Here is a 20,301-nt window from a genome sequence, read left to right on the forward strand (position 1 = left end):
TTTATACAATCTAGCAGACGACCCTCTGACGATACCCCCCACTACAGAAGCCATTCAAGCCTTCCTATCCGATGTCCACCTACCACAATTGACACAAGCCGACATAAACACTATATCACAGCCATTCCAGATAGAGGAAATTACAAAGGCCATACACAATTTACCCAAGCGAAAAGCACCAGGTCCAGACGGATTTACAAATAAGTACTACCAAACCTGTGTGGCTACTCTAGCCCCGCATTTAACAAATCTGTTCAATACCTGTTACTCGTCAGGTAACATCCCTAGCGAAATGCTGCTAGCCCACATCTCTACTCTCCCCAAACCCGGAAAAGAACCCACCCACTGCCAAAACTTTAGACCCATCTCGCTGCTGAACGGAGATGTAAAACTATATGCCAAACTATTGGCGAATCGCCTATCCACTATCCTCCCCACCCTCACGCATAATGACCAATCGGGATTTGTCAGACATAGACAAGGGGCAGACAACACCAGGAAACTATTGAACATATTATCCCACATGCACTCGACTAAGATGGAGGGCCTTCCCCTCGCCTTAGACGCGGAGAAGGCATTCGACAGACTTAACTGGACCTTTATGTCCCACGCCTTAACACATAGGGGTTTTCCACCCACTTTCATAAAAGGAATCATGGCACTTTATAATAACCCATCGGCCAAGGTCTCCAATGCAGGATTCCTGTCCACACCATTTCAGATTACGAACGGGACCAGGCAGGGATGCCCACTATCCCCCCTGTTGTTTGTCTTATCCTTAGAACCCCTGGCACACAAAATACGCACACACCAACAAATTAGCGGGATTAGATTGGGGAAACGAGAACATCACCTATCATTATTTGCAGACGATATTCTGCTTACGTTGACCAAACCCGAAAAATCCCTACCGGCTTTGATGTCCCTCCTAGACGCATACGGTGCAATTTCCTATTATAAATTGAATAGAACCAAAACACAAGCATTACCAATAGCCATACCAACCCAATCACTACACACCCTCCAACAGAACCATACCCTTGACTGGCGCACAAAACACATTACCTATTTGGGGGTTAAAATAGCCCCGACACCGGGAGATGTATTCCATTATAATTTCAAGCCGTTGATAGCACAATGCAAGACAGATATTTCCAAATGGAAATCAATACACCTCTCATGGTTGGGGAGAAATAATACAATTAAAATGGTATTGCTTCCGAAGATATTGTATGTTTTTCGCATGCTGCCAATGCACATCCCTGTCTCCTTCTGTAAACAGATACAGTCGGTCCTAACATCTTTCCTATGGAGCACAGGCAAACCTAGGTTACCAGCATCCCTACTCAGTAGACAAAGCTCGAAGGGTGGCATAGGCCTACCGCACATACTGACCTATTACAAGGCCGTCCATATAGAAGCAGCTATAAAATTAAACGCCCCAGATGGCGCAATTCAATGGGTGGACATAGAAAATGAGAGTTGCCGGGAGGGGAAATTGAGAGACCTACTGTGGACTCCAAAAACTTTGCGACCTAACCTGCCAGACATATTTCCCACTACAAAATTAGCTATGCACCATTGGGACCTATTTCAGAAACAGCATGGGACCCATCTACGGTATCTCCCTTATGCTCCTCTTACATCGCTCAGTGTGATCAGCCCAGGGCTCACCTTTAAAAACTGGGCAAAACACGGCATAACAACGGTCGAATCACTAACCCTACAAGATGAAATCCTTACCTTTCCCGAATTACAACAACAATATGGCCTGCCGAACTCCTATGTCTTCTCGTATATGCAACTGAGGAGTATTGTGCGCACGCAGGTATACACACGAGCAGACGCATCTCGCACACACATATCCGAAACCGCAGAGATCTATGACAGATGCATCAACTCACCCACTAAACCTAAAACTCTCTCCCTGTGTTATAGGGACATCATCCAAAGTACACCCAGCCCAACTCCCTCCTTTATTGTCCAGTGGGCAACTGAAGCGGGAGCGCGGTGGTCCGAGACGGAGTGGTCCAGCTCCCTCTCGGCCCTAAAGGGACAGACTCAATGTTATTCACACATAGAAGCGCATAAAAAGCTAGTATACCGCTGGTACCTAACGCCAAGCAGGCTACATAAAATATATCCCACAGTAACTAGTAACTGTTGGAGATGCGGAGCAGCGGATGGCCATATGACACATATATGGTGGAGTTGTAGGGATATACAACCATTGTGGGACATGGTAAATGAAATATTCACAAAGGTAGCTCCGGGATTACCGTCTCTAGATATCCAAGCAGGACTTTTTTTAAAATTACCCAACTCTATAAAACCCATACACAAGCAACCGTTCCTGCTCACAATACTAGCTGCCAGGCACCAAATAGCCATGCACTGGAAGCAGCCTAAATGTCCACCCACATTGCGCATATTGGATAAGCTTAAACAATATTACACGTATGAAAAAATGTCGCTCATATCCGCCAAACATGCTGAGGCCTTTGATATAGCTTGGGCACAGTGGAAGCTCAGGGGCCTACTGGGAGGGACACCTTAACACACCTTAACACGCCTTGACATACGTTAACACACCTTCACACAGCATACCAAAGGCATTGGAACGAAAATGTAGCGCAGGAGTGCCGGATGTATTAGATAGCAAGATATTAGGTAGCCACATACGGAAAAGTGTATTATTATTATTGTAACTGGAACTTATGATGTGAGACATTATGATTCTGTGGAAAAGTGAATATCCCTAACCCACCTCCTCCTTTCCTTCTGTACCCTCCCCCACTACCCATGTTTATATACATGCAATAAAATAAAAAAAGTTTAAATCTAAAAAAAAAAAATGCATATGAATAAGTTATTATAAAGGAATTCTACCATACCCAAGTCGTTATAAATGTAATATGTTGTCTATACATACCTTCTTATTAAAGGGAAACCCTTATACAGCTGGGTATTATAAGGCAATAACAAAAAATTATAAATTCATTAACCTACCCCTTATTAATGGAACCGGATACAAAGGGCCTAATCAATTCTTGTGGGACTATGTCAACTGGACCTGAATTCTTATAGATGATGGGAGCAGGATTGTTTAGACCTAGGTGAAATAGCCATACTTGTATGGTTAAGCAAGATTTGATTTATTGTCCGTATGTATTTTTAATGTATAAAACTGGAACATATGAAAGAAACATAAGTAATGTGACACACTTATGTACATTAAAAATGTATCATGAAATGTTGGAAACGTAGTGAATTGAGTCCAATGAAATCCCCCCTTGCAATTTGATACTTTACTTCAATTTAGTGTAACATGAACATAACCTGACATGACAGTTATTCAACAGAAGTATAATAATTAACCATATGTCACTCTGATAATGCTTGACAGACTGTAAACTCACAGAACAATTACTTAAAACCTGAGTTTATTGTTGGTAAATTAATACAAACTGAAATGATGACCTACAAATCACATGCTATAACATGAAAATCCGGTATTTTTTAGTTATTGTTTATTTATTCCCAATATATTTGGCCGCGTTTGAGCTGAGCCAAATGTAGTAGTATACAGTTTATGGAGTTGTACCAAGGACCTTATAGTGTTGGCCGAATGAAGCGGAACACATTAAATGGACTTGCCATACAGGGTCAAACATCTGACAAACAGAGGCTTGTGAGGCTGATTAACTAATAATTAAGCATGTAGCAGTGGTCAAAGGGTACAGAATGGTTCCCCTGTATTGGTGAACAAGGGGTGAATGCATCCTTTGAATTGGCCGGACTAGGGCCAAATGCCTACTTTCAATTGGCAGCAAGAGGGCCAAATGCACACCCTGAAATGGCCGACTGAGGGCGAAAGCATGCTTACTATAAGATGTTCGCAAAAACTCTGGTACTTTAAAAAGAGCCGCTGTGACTTTCGTGGTTACTTTTTCTTTTTTACCATGTTTTCTTGGAGTGTTCGCCTAGCTCCAGATTATATTACCTGACTAATGAGAGCGTTGGATGGAGTATGCTGGGCCTGCAGAAAATGGCCGAAGCGTCTGAAAGAAGTGTTTCTGTGCGAGCGTTCTTTTTTAAGCCTTTTCAAGCTGAAACTGCAACATCAATGCATCAACGGAAGGTAAGGGGAGGGGGTCTAGGTTGTATGGTCCGGATAACCCTTCGAACCAATAAATATATATATATATATATATATATATATATATATATATATATATATATACACAAAACAAAATGGTGTTTTGTATGGTATCCTGACGAAAGCTTGAGGAGATCAAGCTGAAACGTTGATTTTCGCTGTTTTTAATGGAAGGTAATAAAAGTTAATTTTTATACAAGTCCCTGGAGTGCTATCTGGATATATATTTTATATATATATATATATATATATATATATATATATATATATATATATACACACACATACACATTAATCAGTCACAACATTAAAACCACTGACAGGTGAAGTGAATGACATTGCCAATATCATTACAATGGCACCTGTCAAGGGGTGAGATATTGTAGGCAGCAAGTGAAAAGTTGGTTCTTGAATTTCATGTGTGGGAAGCAGAAAGAATGATCAAGTGAAAAGATATGAGTAATTTTGACAAGGGACAAATAGGGATGACATATTAAAAATAGTTACTAAAATATCTCAGTAATATATAAAAAATACAAGCTTTAAATCCCATATCCCTCATACAGTATGTAATGACACTAGTAATTCCTTCACAGACGGTAGGACAGTCATCGTATCAAGTAAATTAAACCTGTAATGCTTTGGAATAGAGCAGAGCAGTCACTGTTTGTAAATAAAGGTTAGTAACTGAAAAAACTTTTCCAGATTAATATATTTATTCATTGCATATATTTATTAGGACAGATTTTACAGCCCCAGTAAACACTCCTAATGTGACTTTACCAAAACAAAATAGACAACTAGCTATTTATACAGAAAAAAATAGAATTAATGTCACCACAGGGGGCACACCACATGCATTTCTAAGCAGTGGTGTTGCCGTAAAGACCAAAACATTTACAAAATACAGTGAAAGGTACAGCGCCACACAATCAAAAATACTTTTTTACATTTAACAAGGCTACTTAAGTAAACTATTTTTAAGTGACTATTTATGTAAACAATAGATTGTGGCACTTACCCTGCTGATTTCAGTCGATGTCAAGTCTGTGAGGTACAGAGAAAACAAATTTAAAAATGGGTAAAAATTAAGATTAGCAAGCAAATGTTATTGCGCCTATATATTTCAGTGTAGGTGTTGTCACCATCACAACCATCCATATAAATATGATCATTATAGGAATATGAAATAGACAATACAATTAAGGATATTTGGCGCCACAATAACAAAAACCATTGCAGCAAAAATTGTTATGTCACAAAACTATTTGTTTTTATCCCATCTCAGTTTTGTTGTGTTTTTATTTGGTAAAATAAAGTTGTTTTTTACTTACCTTGCTGGTTCCTGATCTTCAAAATAGAAGGAAAATCTCACTGTACATCACACTATTCTGAGAGTGCTGGAAAAAACCTACCGAGTTCAGAGCTGGTCTTAAGGGCTCTTTAATCTGTGAGAGCCCTCTATACTTTTTATACGAATATCACTCTTTACAGTCTATGCTATGTTGTTTTTATGTTTTTATCAATAGGTTCCACTTTGCTCATATTTACTGCTGTAAAGCATCATTACCGTTTGTGCACTGTCACCTTATTTGTGTTCAGGATTATATGAATATGGTTAAATAGTTTTAAACACAGCAAAACCATTGGTATTACATTATAAAATAAATAAATAAATATATTTCTATTCACAGGACGTATTCTAGTATTTGTAGTTTCTGTTTCTAGCTGTAATATGACAGCAGTGATTGATGGAAAATATTACACTTCAATAGAACACTCAAAGCACCATTTGTTAATGGTTTGACAACTTAACTGTTACCTCTTACATGACATCCAGAAACAGTTTGCATTGACCTAAGCCAGGAACAGCAGATCTTATTGGCTGAGAGAGATCAGTTGACATAGCAGCTTCTGTCTCTCAGAGGAAATGATCAGCACCCGCCAGACCCCAAGTAAGTTGTAAAACCATTAAAGGATCACTATAGGCACCCAGACCACTTCAGCTTAATGAAGTGGTCTGGGTGCCAGGTCCAGCTAGGATTAACCCTTTTTTTTTTTTATAAACATTGCAGTTTCAGAGAAACTGCTATGTTTATAAATGGGTTAATCCAGCCTCTAGTGGCTGTCTCATTGACAGCCGCTTAAGGGCTTCTGCGCTTCTCACTGTGAAAATCACAGTGAGAAGACGCCAGCGTCCATAGGAAAGCATTGATAATGCTTTCCTATGAGACTGGCTGAATGCGCGCGCGGCTCTTGGAGGAGAGGAGGAGGAGAGGAGGCGGAGAGGAGGAGGAGAGCTCCCTGCCCGGCGCTGGAATAAGAGGTAAGTTTAACCCCTTCCTCTCCATCCAGCCCGGCGGGAGGGGGTCCCTGAGGGTGGGGGCACCCTCAGGGCACTATAGTGCCAGGAAAACGAGTATGTTTTCCTGGCACTATAGTGGTCCTTTAAGAAACGGATTGACTACCTAAAATTGGGGAGGAGACATGACCATCCTGGCACCCTGCGGTGGTTATGATGCTTTGAGTGTTCTTTTAATTTATAACATGGGAGAAAAGTTATAAGACTTTTGCAGATTGCTACAAAATTAGTACAGGTAGCATGAAAAATCTGGTAGACATAGAATGGGGCCAATTGATAGATGTGGAGTGCAGACAGCAAAATTAAATCAATTGCTGGGATATAACATCATTATTGTCATGCCCGCATACATAGACAAGATATGCAAAGGTTTCAGTTGGATGTGAGCTATGGTCCTGATATTATACAGGCAGCAGTAACATTTTCAGCAACTATATTACTATGCAATTATATGCCTATTCTACATGAGAATACATTTACCACAGTCTCCTTCAGCATCTATGGGTCTGCATAGGCACCACCGAACTTTGGAGAAGTTGAAAACATAAAGCATCCACAGACTGATTTCCTGCTCTGCTCTCAAGATGGCACCCATAAGGCAATCAGACACAACTTTGGAATTGGAGCATCTAGCTCAGTTATTGGAGACCCACCGGGTCCGTGCTTAAGATGAAAAAAATCTCCCTCTGCTACAATATCTCCCCAATATCCTGCAGGCGGATTTCCTCACTATTACCGCTAATTTCCTCTGTGATGTGCATTGGAAAGAACAACTCACTTGGAAGCCAAGCTCAACGAGCTGTATGGAACGCACAACAAGATGGTCGACAAACTTACCTCTCTAGAGGCCAATCATCTCTCTAGTGCAGAAGGCTGTGAATTCCAAGGCCAAATTGAAGCACAATAATATCATGGATCAGGTCATACCCAGATCAATCTCTGCTGAGCTGCCTTCTTATTTTATGACAGATACTTCTTTCTCTGGTACATTGGGTCATGCATATGTGTCCCTTGGTTATATTTTAAGCCCCACTGTATATTGTTTGAGTTGGTTTCCCTTGCAGTTATAGGATACCACAATGTGGGACCCTCTCACAATACTACAGGGAGTGCAGAATTATTAGGCAAGTTGTATTTTTGAGGATTAATTTTATTATTGAACAACAACCATGTTCTCAATGAACCCAAAAAACTCATTAATATCAAAGCTGAATATTTTTGGAAGTAGTTTTTAGTTTGTTTTTAGTTTTAGCTATTTTAGGGGGATATCTGTGTGTGCAGGTGACTATTACTGTGCATAATTATTAGGCAACTTAACATAAAACAAATATATACCCATTTCAATTATTTATTTTTACCAGTGAAACCAATATAACATATCAACATTCACAAATATACATTTCTGACATTCAAAAACATAACAAAAACAAATCAGTGACCAATATAGCCACCTTTCTTTGCAAGGACACTCAAAAGCCTGCCATCCATGGATTCTGTCAGTGTTTTGATCTGTTCACCATCAACATTGCGTGCAGCAGCAACCACAGCCTCCCAGACACTGTTCAGAGAGGTGTACTGTTTTCCCTCCTTGTAAATCTCACATTTGATGATGGACCACAGGTTCTCAATGGGGTTCAGATCAGGTGAACAAGGAGGCCATGTCATTAGATTTTCTTCTTTTATACCCTTTCTTGCCAGCCACGCTGTGGAGTACTTGGACGCGTGTGATGGAGCATTGTCCTGCATGAAAATCATGTTTTTCTTGAAGGATGCAGACTTCTTCCTGTACCACTGCTTGAAGAAGGTGTCTTCCAGAAACTGGGAGTTGAGCTTGACTCCATCCTCAACCCGAAAAGGCCCCACAAGCTCATCTTTGATGATACCAGCCGAAACCAGTACTCCACCTCCACCTTGCTGGCGTCTGAGTCGGACTGGAGCTCTCTGCCCTTTACCAATCCAGCCACGGGCCCATCCATCTGGCCCATCAAGACTCACTCTCATTTCATCAGTCCATAAAACCTTAGAAAAATCAGTCTTGAGATATTTCTTGGCCCAGTCTTGACGTTTCAGCTTGTGTGTCTTGTTCAGTGGTGGTCGTCTTTCAGCCTTTCTTACTTGGCCATGTCTCTGAGTATTGCACACCTTGTGCTTTCGGGCACTCCAGTGATGTTGCAGCTCTGAAATATGGCCAAACTGGTGGCAAGTGGCGTCTTGGCAGCTGCACGCTTGACTTTTCTCAGTTCATGGGCAGTTATTTTGCGCCTTGGTTTCTCCACACGCTTCTTGCGACCCTGTTGACTATTTTGAATGAAACGCTTGATTGTTCGATGATCACGCTTCAGAAGCTTTGCAATTTTAAGAGTGCTGCATCCCTCTGCAAGATATCTCACTATTTTTGACTTTTCTGAGCCTGTCAAGTCCTACTTTTGACCCATTTTGCCAAAGGAAAGGAAGTTGCCTAATAATTATGCACACCTGATATAGGGTGTTGATGTCATTAGACCACACCCCTTCTCATTACAGAGATGCACATCACCTAATATGCTTAATTGGTAGTAGGCTTTCGAGCCTATACAGCTTGGAGTAAGACAACATGCATAAAGAGGATGATGTGGTCAAAATACTCATTTGCCTAATAATTCTGCACACAGTGTAGTGTTAAGGAGGACTAACCCTAGGTTTTAAAAAAAAATACAAAATACAAAAAAAAACAATAGGGGGAGGGGGTGGAAAATCTTTCAGACTAGTTATCCTTATTTTCTGGCAGTGTGCATCCACTTGGCAATTACTACCACTACCTACTGAAGTTGTATCACACACATGATGCTGGGACTCTTTCCTGTTGGTACTTATTCATTTAGGGTTCTATTTGCCACTGCTCTTGTACAAGTCCGGAAGAGGACTTTAAGCCTGCATGTGTTTAGCATCCGATGAGGCTTTGTGCTACATGATTTGCAAGTTGTAGACTTCGCATGACATCAGGGCACAGACAATTTATAAAAACATAACGGGAAAAATTCAAACAAAAAACAAACAAACAAAATCCAAAAGAATAAAAAAAATGTAAATATCCCTATCTCTACTGATATGATTTTAACTGGTATATTTCTTTAGGCCTGTTCAGATGTCCAATTGATGGTAATGCTTGCCCCCCCCTTTTTTCTCTTCCTAGAGCAGTGATGGCGAACCTATGGCACGCGTGCCACAGGTGGCACGCCGGGCCCTTTCTGTGGGCACGCGGCCATAGGTTTGCCATCGCTGCAGAGTAGGCACCTGCCTGGCCGAAATGGCAGGCGCCTACTCTGCTTCCGGTTCGGGAGGCACGGGGAGGCAGGGGAGGTATCTATGAAGCAGCTCCCCTGTCCTCCCGCGAGCAAGCTGTGTGTAGCGTTGCCGCGCGTTACCATGGCAATGCTCCACACAGCATCGCGCGGGAGGACAGGGGAGCTGCTTCATAGATCCCTCCCCTGCCTCCCCGTGCCTCCCGAACCGGAAGCAGTACTTGCCACCACCGGACCACCAGGGATGACTGTGTCCCCCCCTCCTTCATTAAAGGTAAGAAGGGGGGGAGAAGATAATAATTTAATGTACTTTTTTTTTTCAAACGTTTACCCCCCCCACACCCCATCCCCCCACACACAGCACCCCTACCCTCCAGCAGCACCCCTACCCCCCAGCAGTACCCCTATACCCCCTACCCCCCCACACACACAGCACCCCTACCCCCAGCAGTACCCCTACCCCCCCCCACACACAGCACCCCTACCCCCCAGCAGTACCCCTACCCCCCCCCCACACACAGCACCCCTACCCCCCTGCAGTACCCCTACCGCCACACACAGTACCCCTACCCCCCCACAGTACCCCTACCCCCCACAGTACCCCTACCCCCCACAGTACCCCTACCCCCCCCCACAGTACCCCTACCCCCCCACACACAGCTCCCCTCCCCTCCCCCACACCCGGCACCCCTCCCCTCCCCCCCTACACACATCACTTCTACCCCCACACACAGCACCCCTACCCCCCCACACACAGCACCCTTACCCCCGCCCAGCACCCCTACCTCCCCACACAGCACAGCACCCCCCACACAGCACAGCACCCCTCTCACACACAGCACCCCTCTCACACACAGCACCCCTCACACACACACAGCACCCCTCACACACCCCCACACAGCACCCCACACCCACCACCCCACCCCCACACAAAGCACCCCTCACACACAGCACCCCTCACACACACACACAGCACCCCTCACACACAGCGACTCTCACACACCCCCCCCTCAATGCAGTGTGTGTGCGTGTATTCAGCAGTCTGCGTGTACGCAGCAGTCTGTCTGTCTGTGTACGCAGCAGTCTGTCTGTCTGTGTACGCAGCAGTCTGTCTGTCTGTGTATGCAGCAGTCTGTCTGTCTGTGTACGCAGCAGACTGTCTGTCTGTGTATTCAGCAGACTGTGTACTCAGCAGACTGTGTACTCAGCAGACTGTCTGTGTACTCAGCAGACTGACTGTGTACTCAGCAGACTGACTGTGTACTCAGCAGACTGTGTACTCAGCAGACAGACTGTGTACTCAGCAGACTGTGTACTCAGCAGACAGACTGTGTACTCAGCAGACAGACTGTGTACTCAGCAGACAGACTGTGTACTCAGCAGACTGTGTACTCAGCAGACTGTGTACTCAGCAGACTGTGTACTCAGCAGACTGACTGTGTACTCAGCAGACTGACTGTGTACTCAGCAGACTGTCTGTCTGTGTACTCAGCAGACTGTCTGTCTGTGTACTCAGCAGACTGTCTGTATGTGTACTCAGCAGACTGTCTGTATGTGTACTCAGCAGACTGTCTGTCTGTGTACTCAGCAGACTGTCTGTCTGTGTACTCAGCAGACTGTCTGTCTGTGTACTCAGCAGTCTCTATATTCAGCAGTCTTGTGTGTGTGTGTATGTATTCAGCAGTCTGTGTGTGTATGTATTGCATTTGTTGGAGATACTAAGAAATATAAGCTTAATTTTATCTATTTATATTATTTAAAATTTGTATAATTGAACTCTCTATTGTTGTGTTCTTTTAAAACAAAAGTTGTTAATTAGTTCGGACAACAGTCCGAGTTGTTTTTTCTAAACTTAAACCTCAATATTCAGGTTTAATTGCCGTGTTGGCACTTTAAGGAAAAAAAATTGGCATGTATTGCGGTTTGGGCACTCGGGCTCAAAAAGGTTCGCCATCACTGTCCTAGAGGGTTACACAACAAGCACTTTTCGTGGCTGGTTATTTAGTGTAACCATGGCTCTCTTACAAGATTGTTTATGCCATTATGTCATTGTTCATGTATCACTTTTGGTCATGGCTATGTTCTTATGCTATGGTTTGTATCATGACTTGCTATTGTTATTTCTGCTTCCACCCCTCTCTCTTTTATCATTGCCCTCCCCAGCCTATGAGGTTCTTCTCTCTTGGTGTGTCTTCAACTCTTCAATACTTGACCGCAGCATCCCGTTTTTTCCACAACTCTGTTCTTTCTATCCCAGCAGCACTCCTAGCTGAGCCCTGCATATCACTTTAATGGCCAATTAATTTTTTTATTTATTCTTTAAATACAAAGGACTAAATAGACCCAACAAGAGACAAATTGCTCCATGGGATGCCTTGGTTTTGCCAAGAAACTCACTTTTACAAACGCAACCCTCCAAAACTCTCCTCACCAGTCTACCTCACAGGGTAACACACATATGCCAGATCTAAATCTACATGGGCCTCCATACCCTTCCATCGGGACTAGGCGCTTCCACGCCAACATGAATACACCAACTCCAATGGTCACCTATTGTTTATAGTGGGGGAATTAAATAATAAACCTCTCTCTATAACTTTTATTTATGCCCCAAAACAACAATCGAATTACACTTGTTTCATAAAAATGCGGCATAGTAGGCTGTTTATATGTCTTGACTTTTACTGCTCCACCAAACAGCAGATAGTTAAATTGATACTTTAGAGAGAGTTCAGAGAAGGGCTACTAAATTGGTTCATGGATTGCAGGATAAAAATTACAAGGAAATAAAAAGGAGACTATATTTAAAATAAGAAAAACTACCACAACAAGAGGACATAGTCTTAAATTAGAGGGGCAAAGGTTTAAAAATTATATCATTAATAATTACTTTACTGAGAGGGTAGTGGGTGCATGGAATAGCCTTCCAGCTGAAGTGGTAACGGTTAACACAGTGAAGGAGTTTAAGCACGCGTGGGATAGGCATAAGGCTATTCTAGATATAAGAATTAGGGGCTAATTAAAGTATTTAGAAAATTGGGCAGACTAGATGGGCCGAATGGTTCTTATCTGCCGTCACATTCTATGTATGTCACTCGAGACGTATATTCTTGAACTTCCACTCATCAAGCCACTACTCTCAGTCAGCAATTCAGCAATACCCCACTTGCCTTCAGTCTCCATGATACCAGTCATAAACATGACCCGAAGGAGAAAGACTTTGTGTTCTATTGATTGGTTCGTAAGAAATATTCCAACACAATCTCTACCTCATGGATTCCCAAACATTGGAACGTCTCCAGAATGCCAAAATCAGCATCAAATACTAGCTATCTAGAGGAGCTCTTGCCACTGTTCATCAATACCCATCGGATTGTCCTAAGTGTGTGTGCCACCTCATAGGCCCAAGCCAGCATTTGGGTCCCGGTGCGGCTGGTACATGCCGAGTACCTGCAGGAATCAGCTTATTTAAGAAGATATGTATAAGTGCCCAGCTGGTTCCCTTAGCACAGCAATCCATTTAATGGGTATTTTGCTGTATCTAAAAGAACATCAAAACAATTATTTCTCTTACGTAAATCTGAGTCTTCTTTCATCAAAACATGTGCAAGTTGTAGCTGGTATGGGAAAATTAAATACGACACTGTAAATGCATTATGTATTGTATTGATAATGTACATTTTGTTAGTCTCTAGTGATTACCTTTGTCTGTGTTGACATTAACAAACATCTTCCCTGTTTTGTTCCCTTCTTCACATTTCTAAATAAATCATAAGTCAGACTTTTTGAATTCAGGAATTACCAGAAATCATTTTTCCACAATTCTCCCTAAATGTTATGTTAGGTATACAAATGACTATAGAAAAGGATCATGTTTAAGACTTCATCCTGTAACTTTATCCTGTGATTGCATTTTTTTGACTTGCAGGTGGTACATTGATTCGTGTGGATTTTTAGCATGTTTGCAGTTAACACAGCGTTAATGCAATGCACAAATATATATATATATATATATATATATATATATATATATATATATATATATTGATTTCTTACATATCTATAGGTTATGTTTTCTATTCTTGTACTGCATGTATGATGTCATGTGTACAATTAGCTCCCATAACAAAACAGGGAATTAAAGTGCATTTGTCATCTCAAACTTACCTTCCACTTATAGTTTCCTCTTTTCTTCCTCTTTCAGAGTATGTTCTTCTTTTCTTCATATCTGATCTATTTCTCTTTAAAATATAACACAATGTAGAGACTACTTCTGCATTTTCCTACACTTGGAGCCTAAGGCAAGCTTTACCCTTTGTTAGTTTGAGAAAGGAAGCTTCACCTTTTTGTCACAATTGTCAGGCGTAGGAAAAGCATATAAAGACAACAGTAGACTCTACTTGGTCTTATGTTTTAACAGAAATTAAGCAAAGCATAACATTCTGAAAGAGGAAGAAAATAGTAAACAATATGAGTAAACTAAGTTTGAGATGACAGAGCCACTTTAAATAACGTTTATGCTCTATCATTGAAGAAGCATGTTGGAGTTGTAAGCATTCATTGAATAATAAAGCTAATGGTAATATCCTTGCCTGCCATTGGAGTTAAATACTCTGGAAGATTGCAAGTGAGTTATCAACTATATGAATCTTCTTCAGGGCCAGCATCACTATAAGGCAACAAAGGCGACACAAAGAAGCTAGGGAAAAAGGGACACAAATGGGCTTGGTGGAGTAAAAGACACACACAAGGGCTGGGTATGCAAGAGACACACACATTGGCATTGGGAGAAAGAGACACACAATGGGTCTAAGGGGAGAAAGTCACACAAAGGGATTAGGGGAGTAATCAACATACCATGGGGCTAGGGGAAAGTAAGACACATATAAGGGGGAGCTAAAGACACACAACAGGGGGATAAGATACACTAAAGGGGACATTAAAAAGAGGGGATAAAAAAACACTAAAGGGGGTGAGAAATTCAAAGAGCGAGTTAAGAGACACACAGGTAAAGATGCATTTCTTGGGAGGTGCAGCAAAATGCATCTTTGCTTGTGTAGCCAAACATCTTTGCATCTGCTCTGATCTTCTTCCACATAAATCAATATATGCATGACTTAAAGGTCATGAGTTTAAAGCAATGATCAATTTGTTGTTTCTATTAGCCAGTCATAGTCATAACTAAACTATGTTTAATGAGGAAACACAAAGGTGTACAATTTATAGCATCCAATGGGAATACGTCCATTAACGTCAACAGTGACAAAGATAAGCACTAGAGACTAACATAAAAGTACATTATCAGTACTATTCACAGTAAAGCCATAGTGTAATAGTAACACCTTGGAGGTTAATTTATCCATAGCAACAAGAGCTTGAATACATTTTGACAAGAGAGGTTTCAGATTTGCTTCAGATAAAATATATGTAGAATTGTTTTAGTTGTTGTTTAGATATACCAAAATATGTTGACATCATACATTAAAATGTTGTGCAACTAGTAAAACTAGCAGTATATATATATATATATATATATATATATATATATATATATATATATATATATATATAGGGGTATATATATATATATATATATATATATATTTATTATTTTTTTTTCGATCAAAGCAAGAGTTATAATAAAAGAGAACCAGATAGATAAATATAACACAAGGAACTCCAAAACAGGGCCAGATAACAGTAGAATCTGACCCAACATGAGTGCTCAAGAAGAGAAAAAAGTTAACCATTTTTATAAAAAACAAAACAACAACAAAAACATGCATTGTCAATATAATATGTTTACTTCTGTCTACTTTTGTAACTGTGCAGCAAAAAAGGCTTCTTTCAAACTAGCACATTATGCACTAGACTAGAGAAGCATAGGCCAATATATTGTAAAATTATTTCACAGTAACCCATCAAGTGTGTCCCTAAATTGGAGATGCTGTCCCTATGTTGAGTCCATGTCTCTTCTTTTATATGATCATGTCTCTCTTTTATAGGTGTTCAGTATTGTTGGTGTGAGAGCATAACGGGGCTCTAAAGGAACACAACTCACTGTAATTTGTCTTTAACCCCTTAAGGACCAAACTTCTGGAATAAAAGGGAATCATGACGTGTCACACACGTCATGTGTCCTTAAGGGGTTAAAGGAGGTGCTCTTTTAACCACACTAAAGGGAAACATCCTGAATTAGTGAGACAAGGAACAAAAGAGATTATTCTCACCATCACAGAAAGAATGAAAGAGGCAATATTTATACTTCAAGATATCAAGGCAGCAATAGTGCTCCTTCATACTCTGAAGTAGACAAAGGAATCATCACATAGACAAATGAATCATTACTCCAGGGGGTGAGTAGAGAGAAATAAAAATAAATAAAAAAAGGTTCCCCTCTTAATGGAAAATGGATAATAAAAAGCAGACAAATGCAAGGGAAATTAAAAAGAGAACCCATGACGTTCAGTTGATCACCAGTAATAGATTTAAACACCTAGAAAATATAGAAATAAGGGAAGAAGGGAGAAAAGTAGATAACACAACACCACAGCATTGTATTATTTTTTTTTTTTTTTTTTTTAAGAAAAGGGAAGAGATGGGAAAAAATTGGCCCCTCAAGTGTCCCTACTCACTTTCAAGAGAATACTGTCAGAGGAAGGAGAGGCAGTTTGAGAATTCAGAAAGAAAAAAAAAACACAAGGTATTTTTAATCTAGTTTATATTCCTCTCAACCCAGATCAATTAAGATTCTAAATAAAGGTTTGAAATTTGCCCCTACAAATGGTAACATTTCTTTAATTTTGTTTTTTAGATATACATAGACTTCTGAGGACACTAACTTTTAAAAATGTTTTATTCAGAATCCAAAGATACGCAAAGTTGAGGATACATCTCCTTTTGTACATACGGATTAAAAACTAACATCTTTGTTTTCCCCTTTAAACGAAGTACACCTATGAATGCTTTTACAGAAGCAGTTTTAGTGGATTTTGATAAAATTAATAATAAGATCCTAAAGCAGGCATCTCCAACCCCCCGGCCCGAAACCACAGGAAATGCGTCCTGGTCATTAATGCGTTAAGGGACCCGGTCAGACACCGCGGCTCTAAAATAGCGCGACCAGGCCCCTGCTTTATATGATGCTGTAGTGCCGGGAGAAAGTCATCACAAGTACGAAGGAGCCACGTGGGAGTGAGGATTCCCACCCCCAGAATGACGAGGCTCTCCTCCGCCGCAGCCGAACCCGTCGTGAGACTTAAACATTGCAGGCACCCGACTTCCAGCAGTCAATGGACATGCAGCAGTGGCACAGCAATCCCGGTGCATGATGGAGGAGGGAGTTCCGTGGCACACCGCATCTGCACAGACACATACCCTCACGGACCGAGCACACAGAGGAACGCTGGTCAAACAAAGCCTCATCCGATCGTGCCAGCCCCAACTGAGGACCGATCCCTGACGCAGACTGACAGGAGAGCGAAGGGAGACACCTTGTCAAGTTACGAAAAAACGGTCTACCCAGTGAAACATACCAGAGGCATTAGCTGTGATCTGCAGCTAACCTGGCTCCGACAGTCTATCTACTATGCAGGACTTAAATTGCTTGACACTCAGAGATACACCCGCACCTACACACTTGACTAATTATACTCCATTACATTGCCCTATAAGGGGATGCGGGTCACACCTACTCACGTTTTTGGTCTTTCCTATTCATTTTCCTTTCGGTTTGTATAGCACCACATTCTCACTGTCATAGCAATGCTCTAGGCCTCTCATACTACACACCACTATAATTGAGCAGGGCGTTCTATGAGTACAAAACGCACACTGAGATGGTCCTAAAATGTATTGAATTTGAATGTATCTCCTACTCGATTTCTCAATGTAAACCTGTGCTTAGACCCTCACAAGCACAGCGAATTGTGTGCCCTAAGCTACGCAAAATCACTATTCAACAATAGCCTGATAACCTACTTAAGCCAAAGCAGTTAATACTTGTTGATCACTATAATACAATATAAAAATGTGCATGTCCAATCTTTTACCCTGAATGTAAAGACTGAACAGACGCGAGAGGATTGCCGTTGGGGTACCTCGATACTGACTGTACTTATCTAATGCACTGCAAAAAAATAAAATAAAAATAAAAACATATCTAAAACAATAGAATGATTATTATTTTACACCTCAAAAAAATTATTTTTTATTTTTTATTTTGTTTGTTTGTTTTTTTAATTAATAACTGCAATAAATTTACCTGAGTATAGGATAAATAATATTTTTCATTATTTTTTTACTGAAGAGTTGATTATGTATATTTTAAAAAATGTGCAATTATATTTTAATAAATATATTTAACTGTATTTTATTGTGTATTTATTACCAGAAATAAAAATTTAATTATTCCTCATTATTCTAGAAAGTGATGAAGCTCAAAGTCTGTGTTTAGACATCTCCATCTGTCATGTCTAGCTGCCTACCTACATCCCCACCTCTCCAATTACCTCTAATTCTCCAAATTCCCATAAACCATAAGCCCATTTGGTTGCAGTTGTGGTTGGATTTAAAATGCTGAGACACACTATGCCCTTAATAAGCTTTCTCTTCTTTTTTTTTTTTTTTTATAATTTTTTATTGGTTTTCCAAATATAAATACATACATTATTCACTATATATTATATCAAGGTTTCATATAAAATGTACACTTACATATATAGACATACAATGTGAAGATAACTACATTACTTAATGTGTGGGAGGGCAGGGCTGTATGATGGGAGGAAATGAGAATAGTATATTCTCAACTCAGGTCATCTCAGGGTCTCAACTACCCTTTATCATGTCGCTCCTAAGATCTTTAACCAGTTGTCCCAAATACAGTATTTCTCTCGATTAATACAAAAATTAGAGGCAATTTCTTGTTCTATTATACACTGAAATTTGACTTGTTCTTTAATTCAACCTTAGAAGTTTTCAGTTTATGACAATAGAGCTTTTAAAGGCCATTAAAATATGAATCAAAAACCATCTTTTGCTTTTCGGTAAGGATGGTAAGTTCAGATGTAATATTGCCATCTCTTCCATCCACACCTGGTTCAATTCTAGGAATTTATTGATATATTCGAAAAGTGTTTCCCACCCAGATTTAACTAGAGCACATTCCCACCATATATGTAGTTCATCGGCTATGTCAGTGCCTTCTTCTTTAGTTTTTGAGTTGTTAAATGCCACCTATTTAGGATCTTCTAATGGGTTTCCATTATATTAACCCCTTAAGGACACAGCTTCAGAAGCTTGACTTACGCTTAATGACACAAGCAATTTTTGCATTTTCTTGCGGTTTGCGTGCAACTGCAATTTGCATCTCTCTCATTTATTGCACCGACACATATTATATACTGTTTTTTAAAGGACAGAAAGGGCTTTAATTTGATATAACATATATATATATATATATATATATATATATATATATATATATATATATATATATATATATATATATATAAATGCTTACTTATTATAAAAAAAATACAGAAAAATGCAAAAAAAATGAAAAATATTGTTTTTACAGTTTTTGCAATCATAATGTGTGCATAATTAGTGCAGGTTAAGGAAAGTAATTAAAAATAAATTCATTTATTTGTTCTGATTTACAGAATATATAATGTGTCTGGGATTTTAAGTTTTTTTTGGTAGTTACAGGTCACAAAGCACAAGGAGTAAAATAAAATTTTAATGTGGAGCGATTTTAGAATTTGGTATGTTTGTCTTGTAAGCCTAATGGCCATAAAAGAAAACAAAATTGCCACACAAAAGTATATATTTATATAAAGTAGACATCACAGGCTATTTACCTAAGGTTGTTTTGACACTTTCTACGTAGCCATTTTACCACCAACCTCTGCTAAATATTGGAGTAAAATTGTGTTTTTGGGGGGTTTTCGCACACAAACGTATAACAAAGAACTTCTCATGTGTATTTTGTAAAGTTGGTGTGTGCTATTCCTGTACAAAGTTGTATTATGTGTTCAGTTACTTCTGCTGAGTACAACGGTACCCCCATTGTATGTCTTTGGCACTATTTTGTGAAGCTACAGTGCCATATAGGAGACCTGTCCTTTTCAGTATTCACAGTAGAATTTTGAGAGAGGGATTTAATGAGCCTATGCTTCCATTTGGGGTATTATAACAGTTTGACTGTTCAAAAACCCCCACAAAGGCCTACCATTTGTAAAAGTAAACACTCCAGGGTATCTCATAAGGTGCATATTGTGCCTTAACATGCCCCCATTTTTTTACCATTGCATGCCAAAGTATGTGGTAAAAAATAATTTTGTGCATTTTTTACATACGGATTGCATTTTTGCTGGGCATTTTGTATATTTCATATGTGCCACTAAGTTCAAACCCCCCAAATTATGCTCAGCTAAGTCTTCTGAGTAAAAGGACACCCCCATTGTATGTCTATGGCACTATTTCGTGAAGCTACA

General features: G+C 40.1%; 1 protein-coding gene across 1 annotated transcript in view; it reads right to left on the reverse strand.

Annotated features, from left to right (window-relative positions):
• Positions 1-20,301, reverse strand: part of PDE10A (phosphodiesterase 10A) — a 384,873-nt gene that overhangs the window by 255,106 nt on the left and 109,466 nt on the right. The window contains exon 3 of the mRNA XM_063441228.1: positions 5,181-5,206. Coding sequence (XP_063297298.1) covers positions 5,181-5,206 — 26 coding nt within the window. The remainder of the gene's footprint in view (positions 1-5,180; positions 5,207-20,301) is intronic.

This window comes from Pelobates fuscus, chromosome 2 (genome assembly GCF_036172605.1).
Source record: "Pelobates fuscus isolate aPelFus1 chromosome 2, aPelFus1.pri, whole genome shotgun sequence".
Taxonomy (NCBI): Eukaryota; Metazoa; Chordata; class Amphibia; order Anura; family Pelobatidae; genus Pelobates; species Pelobates fuscus.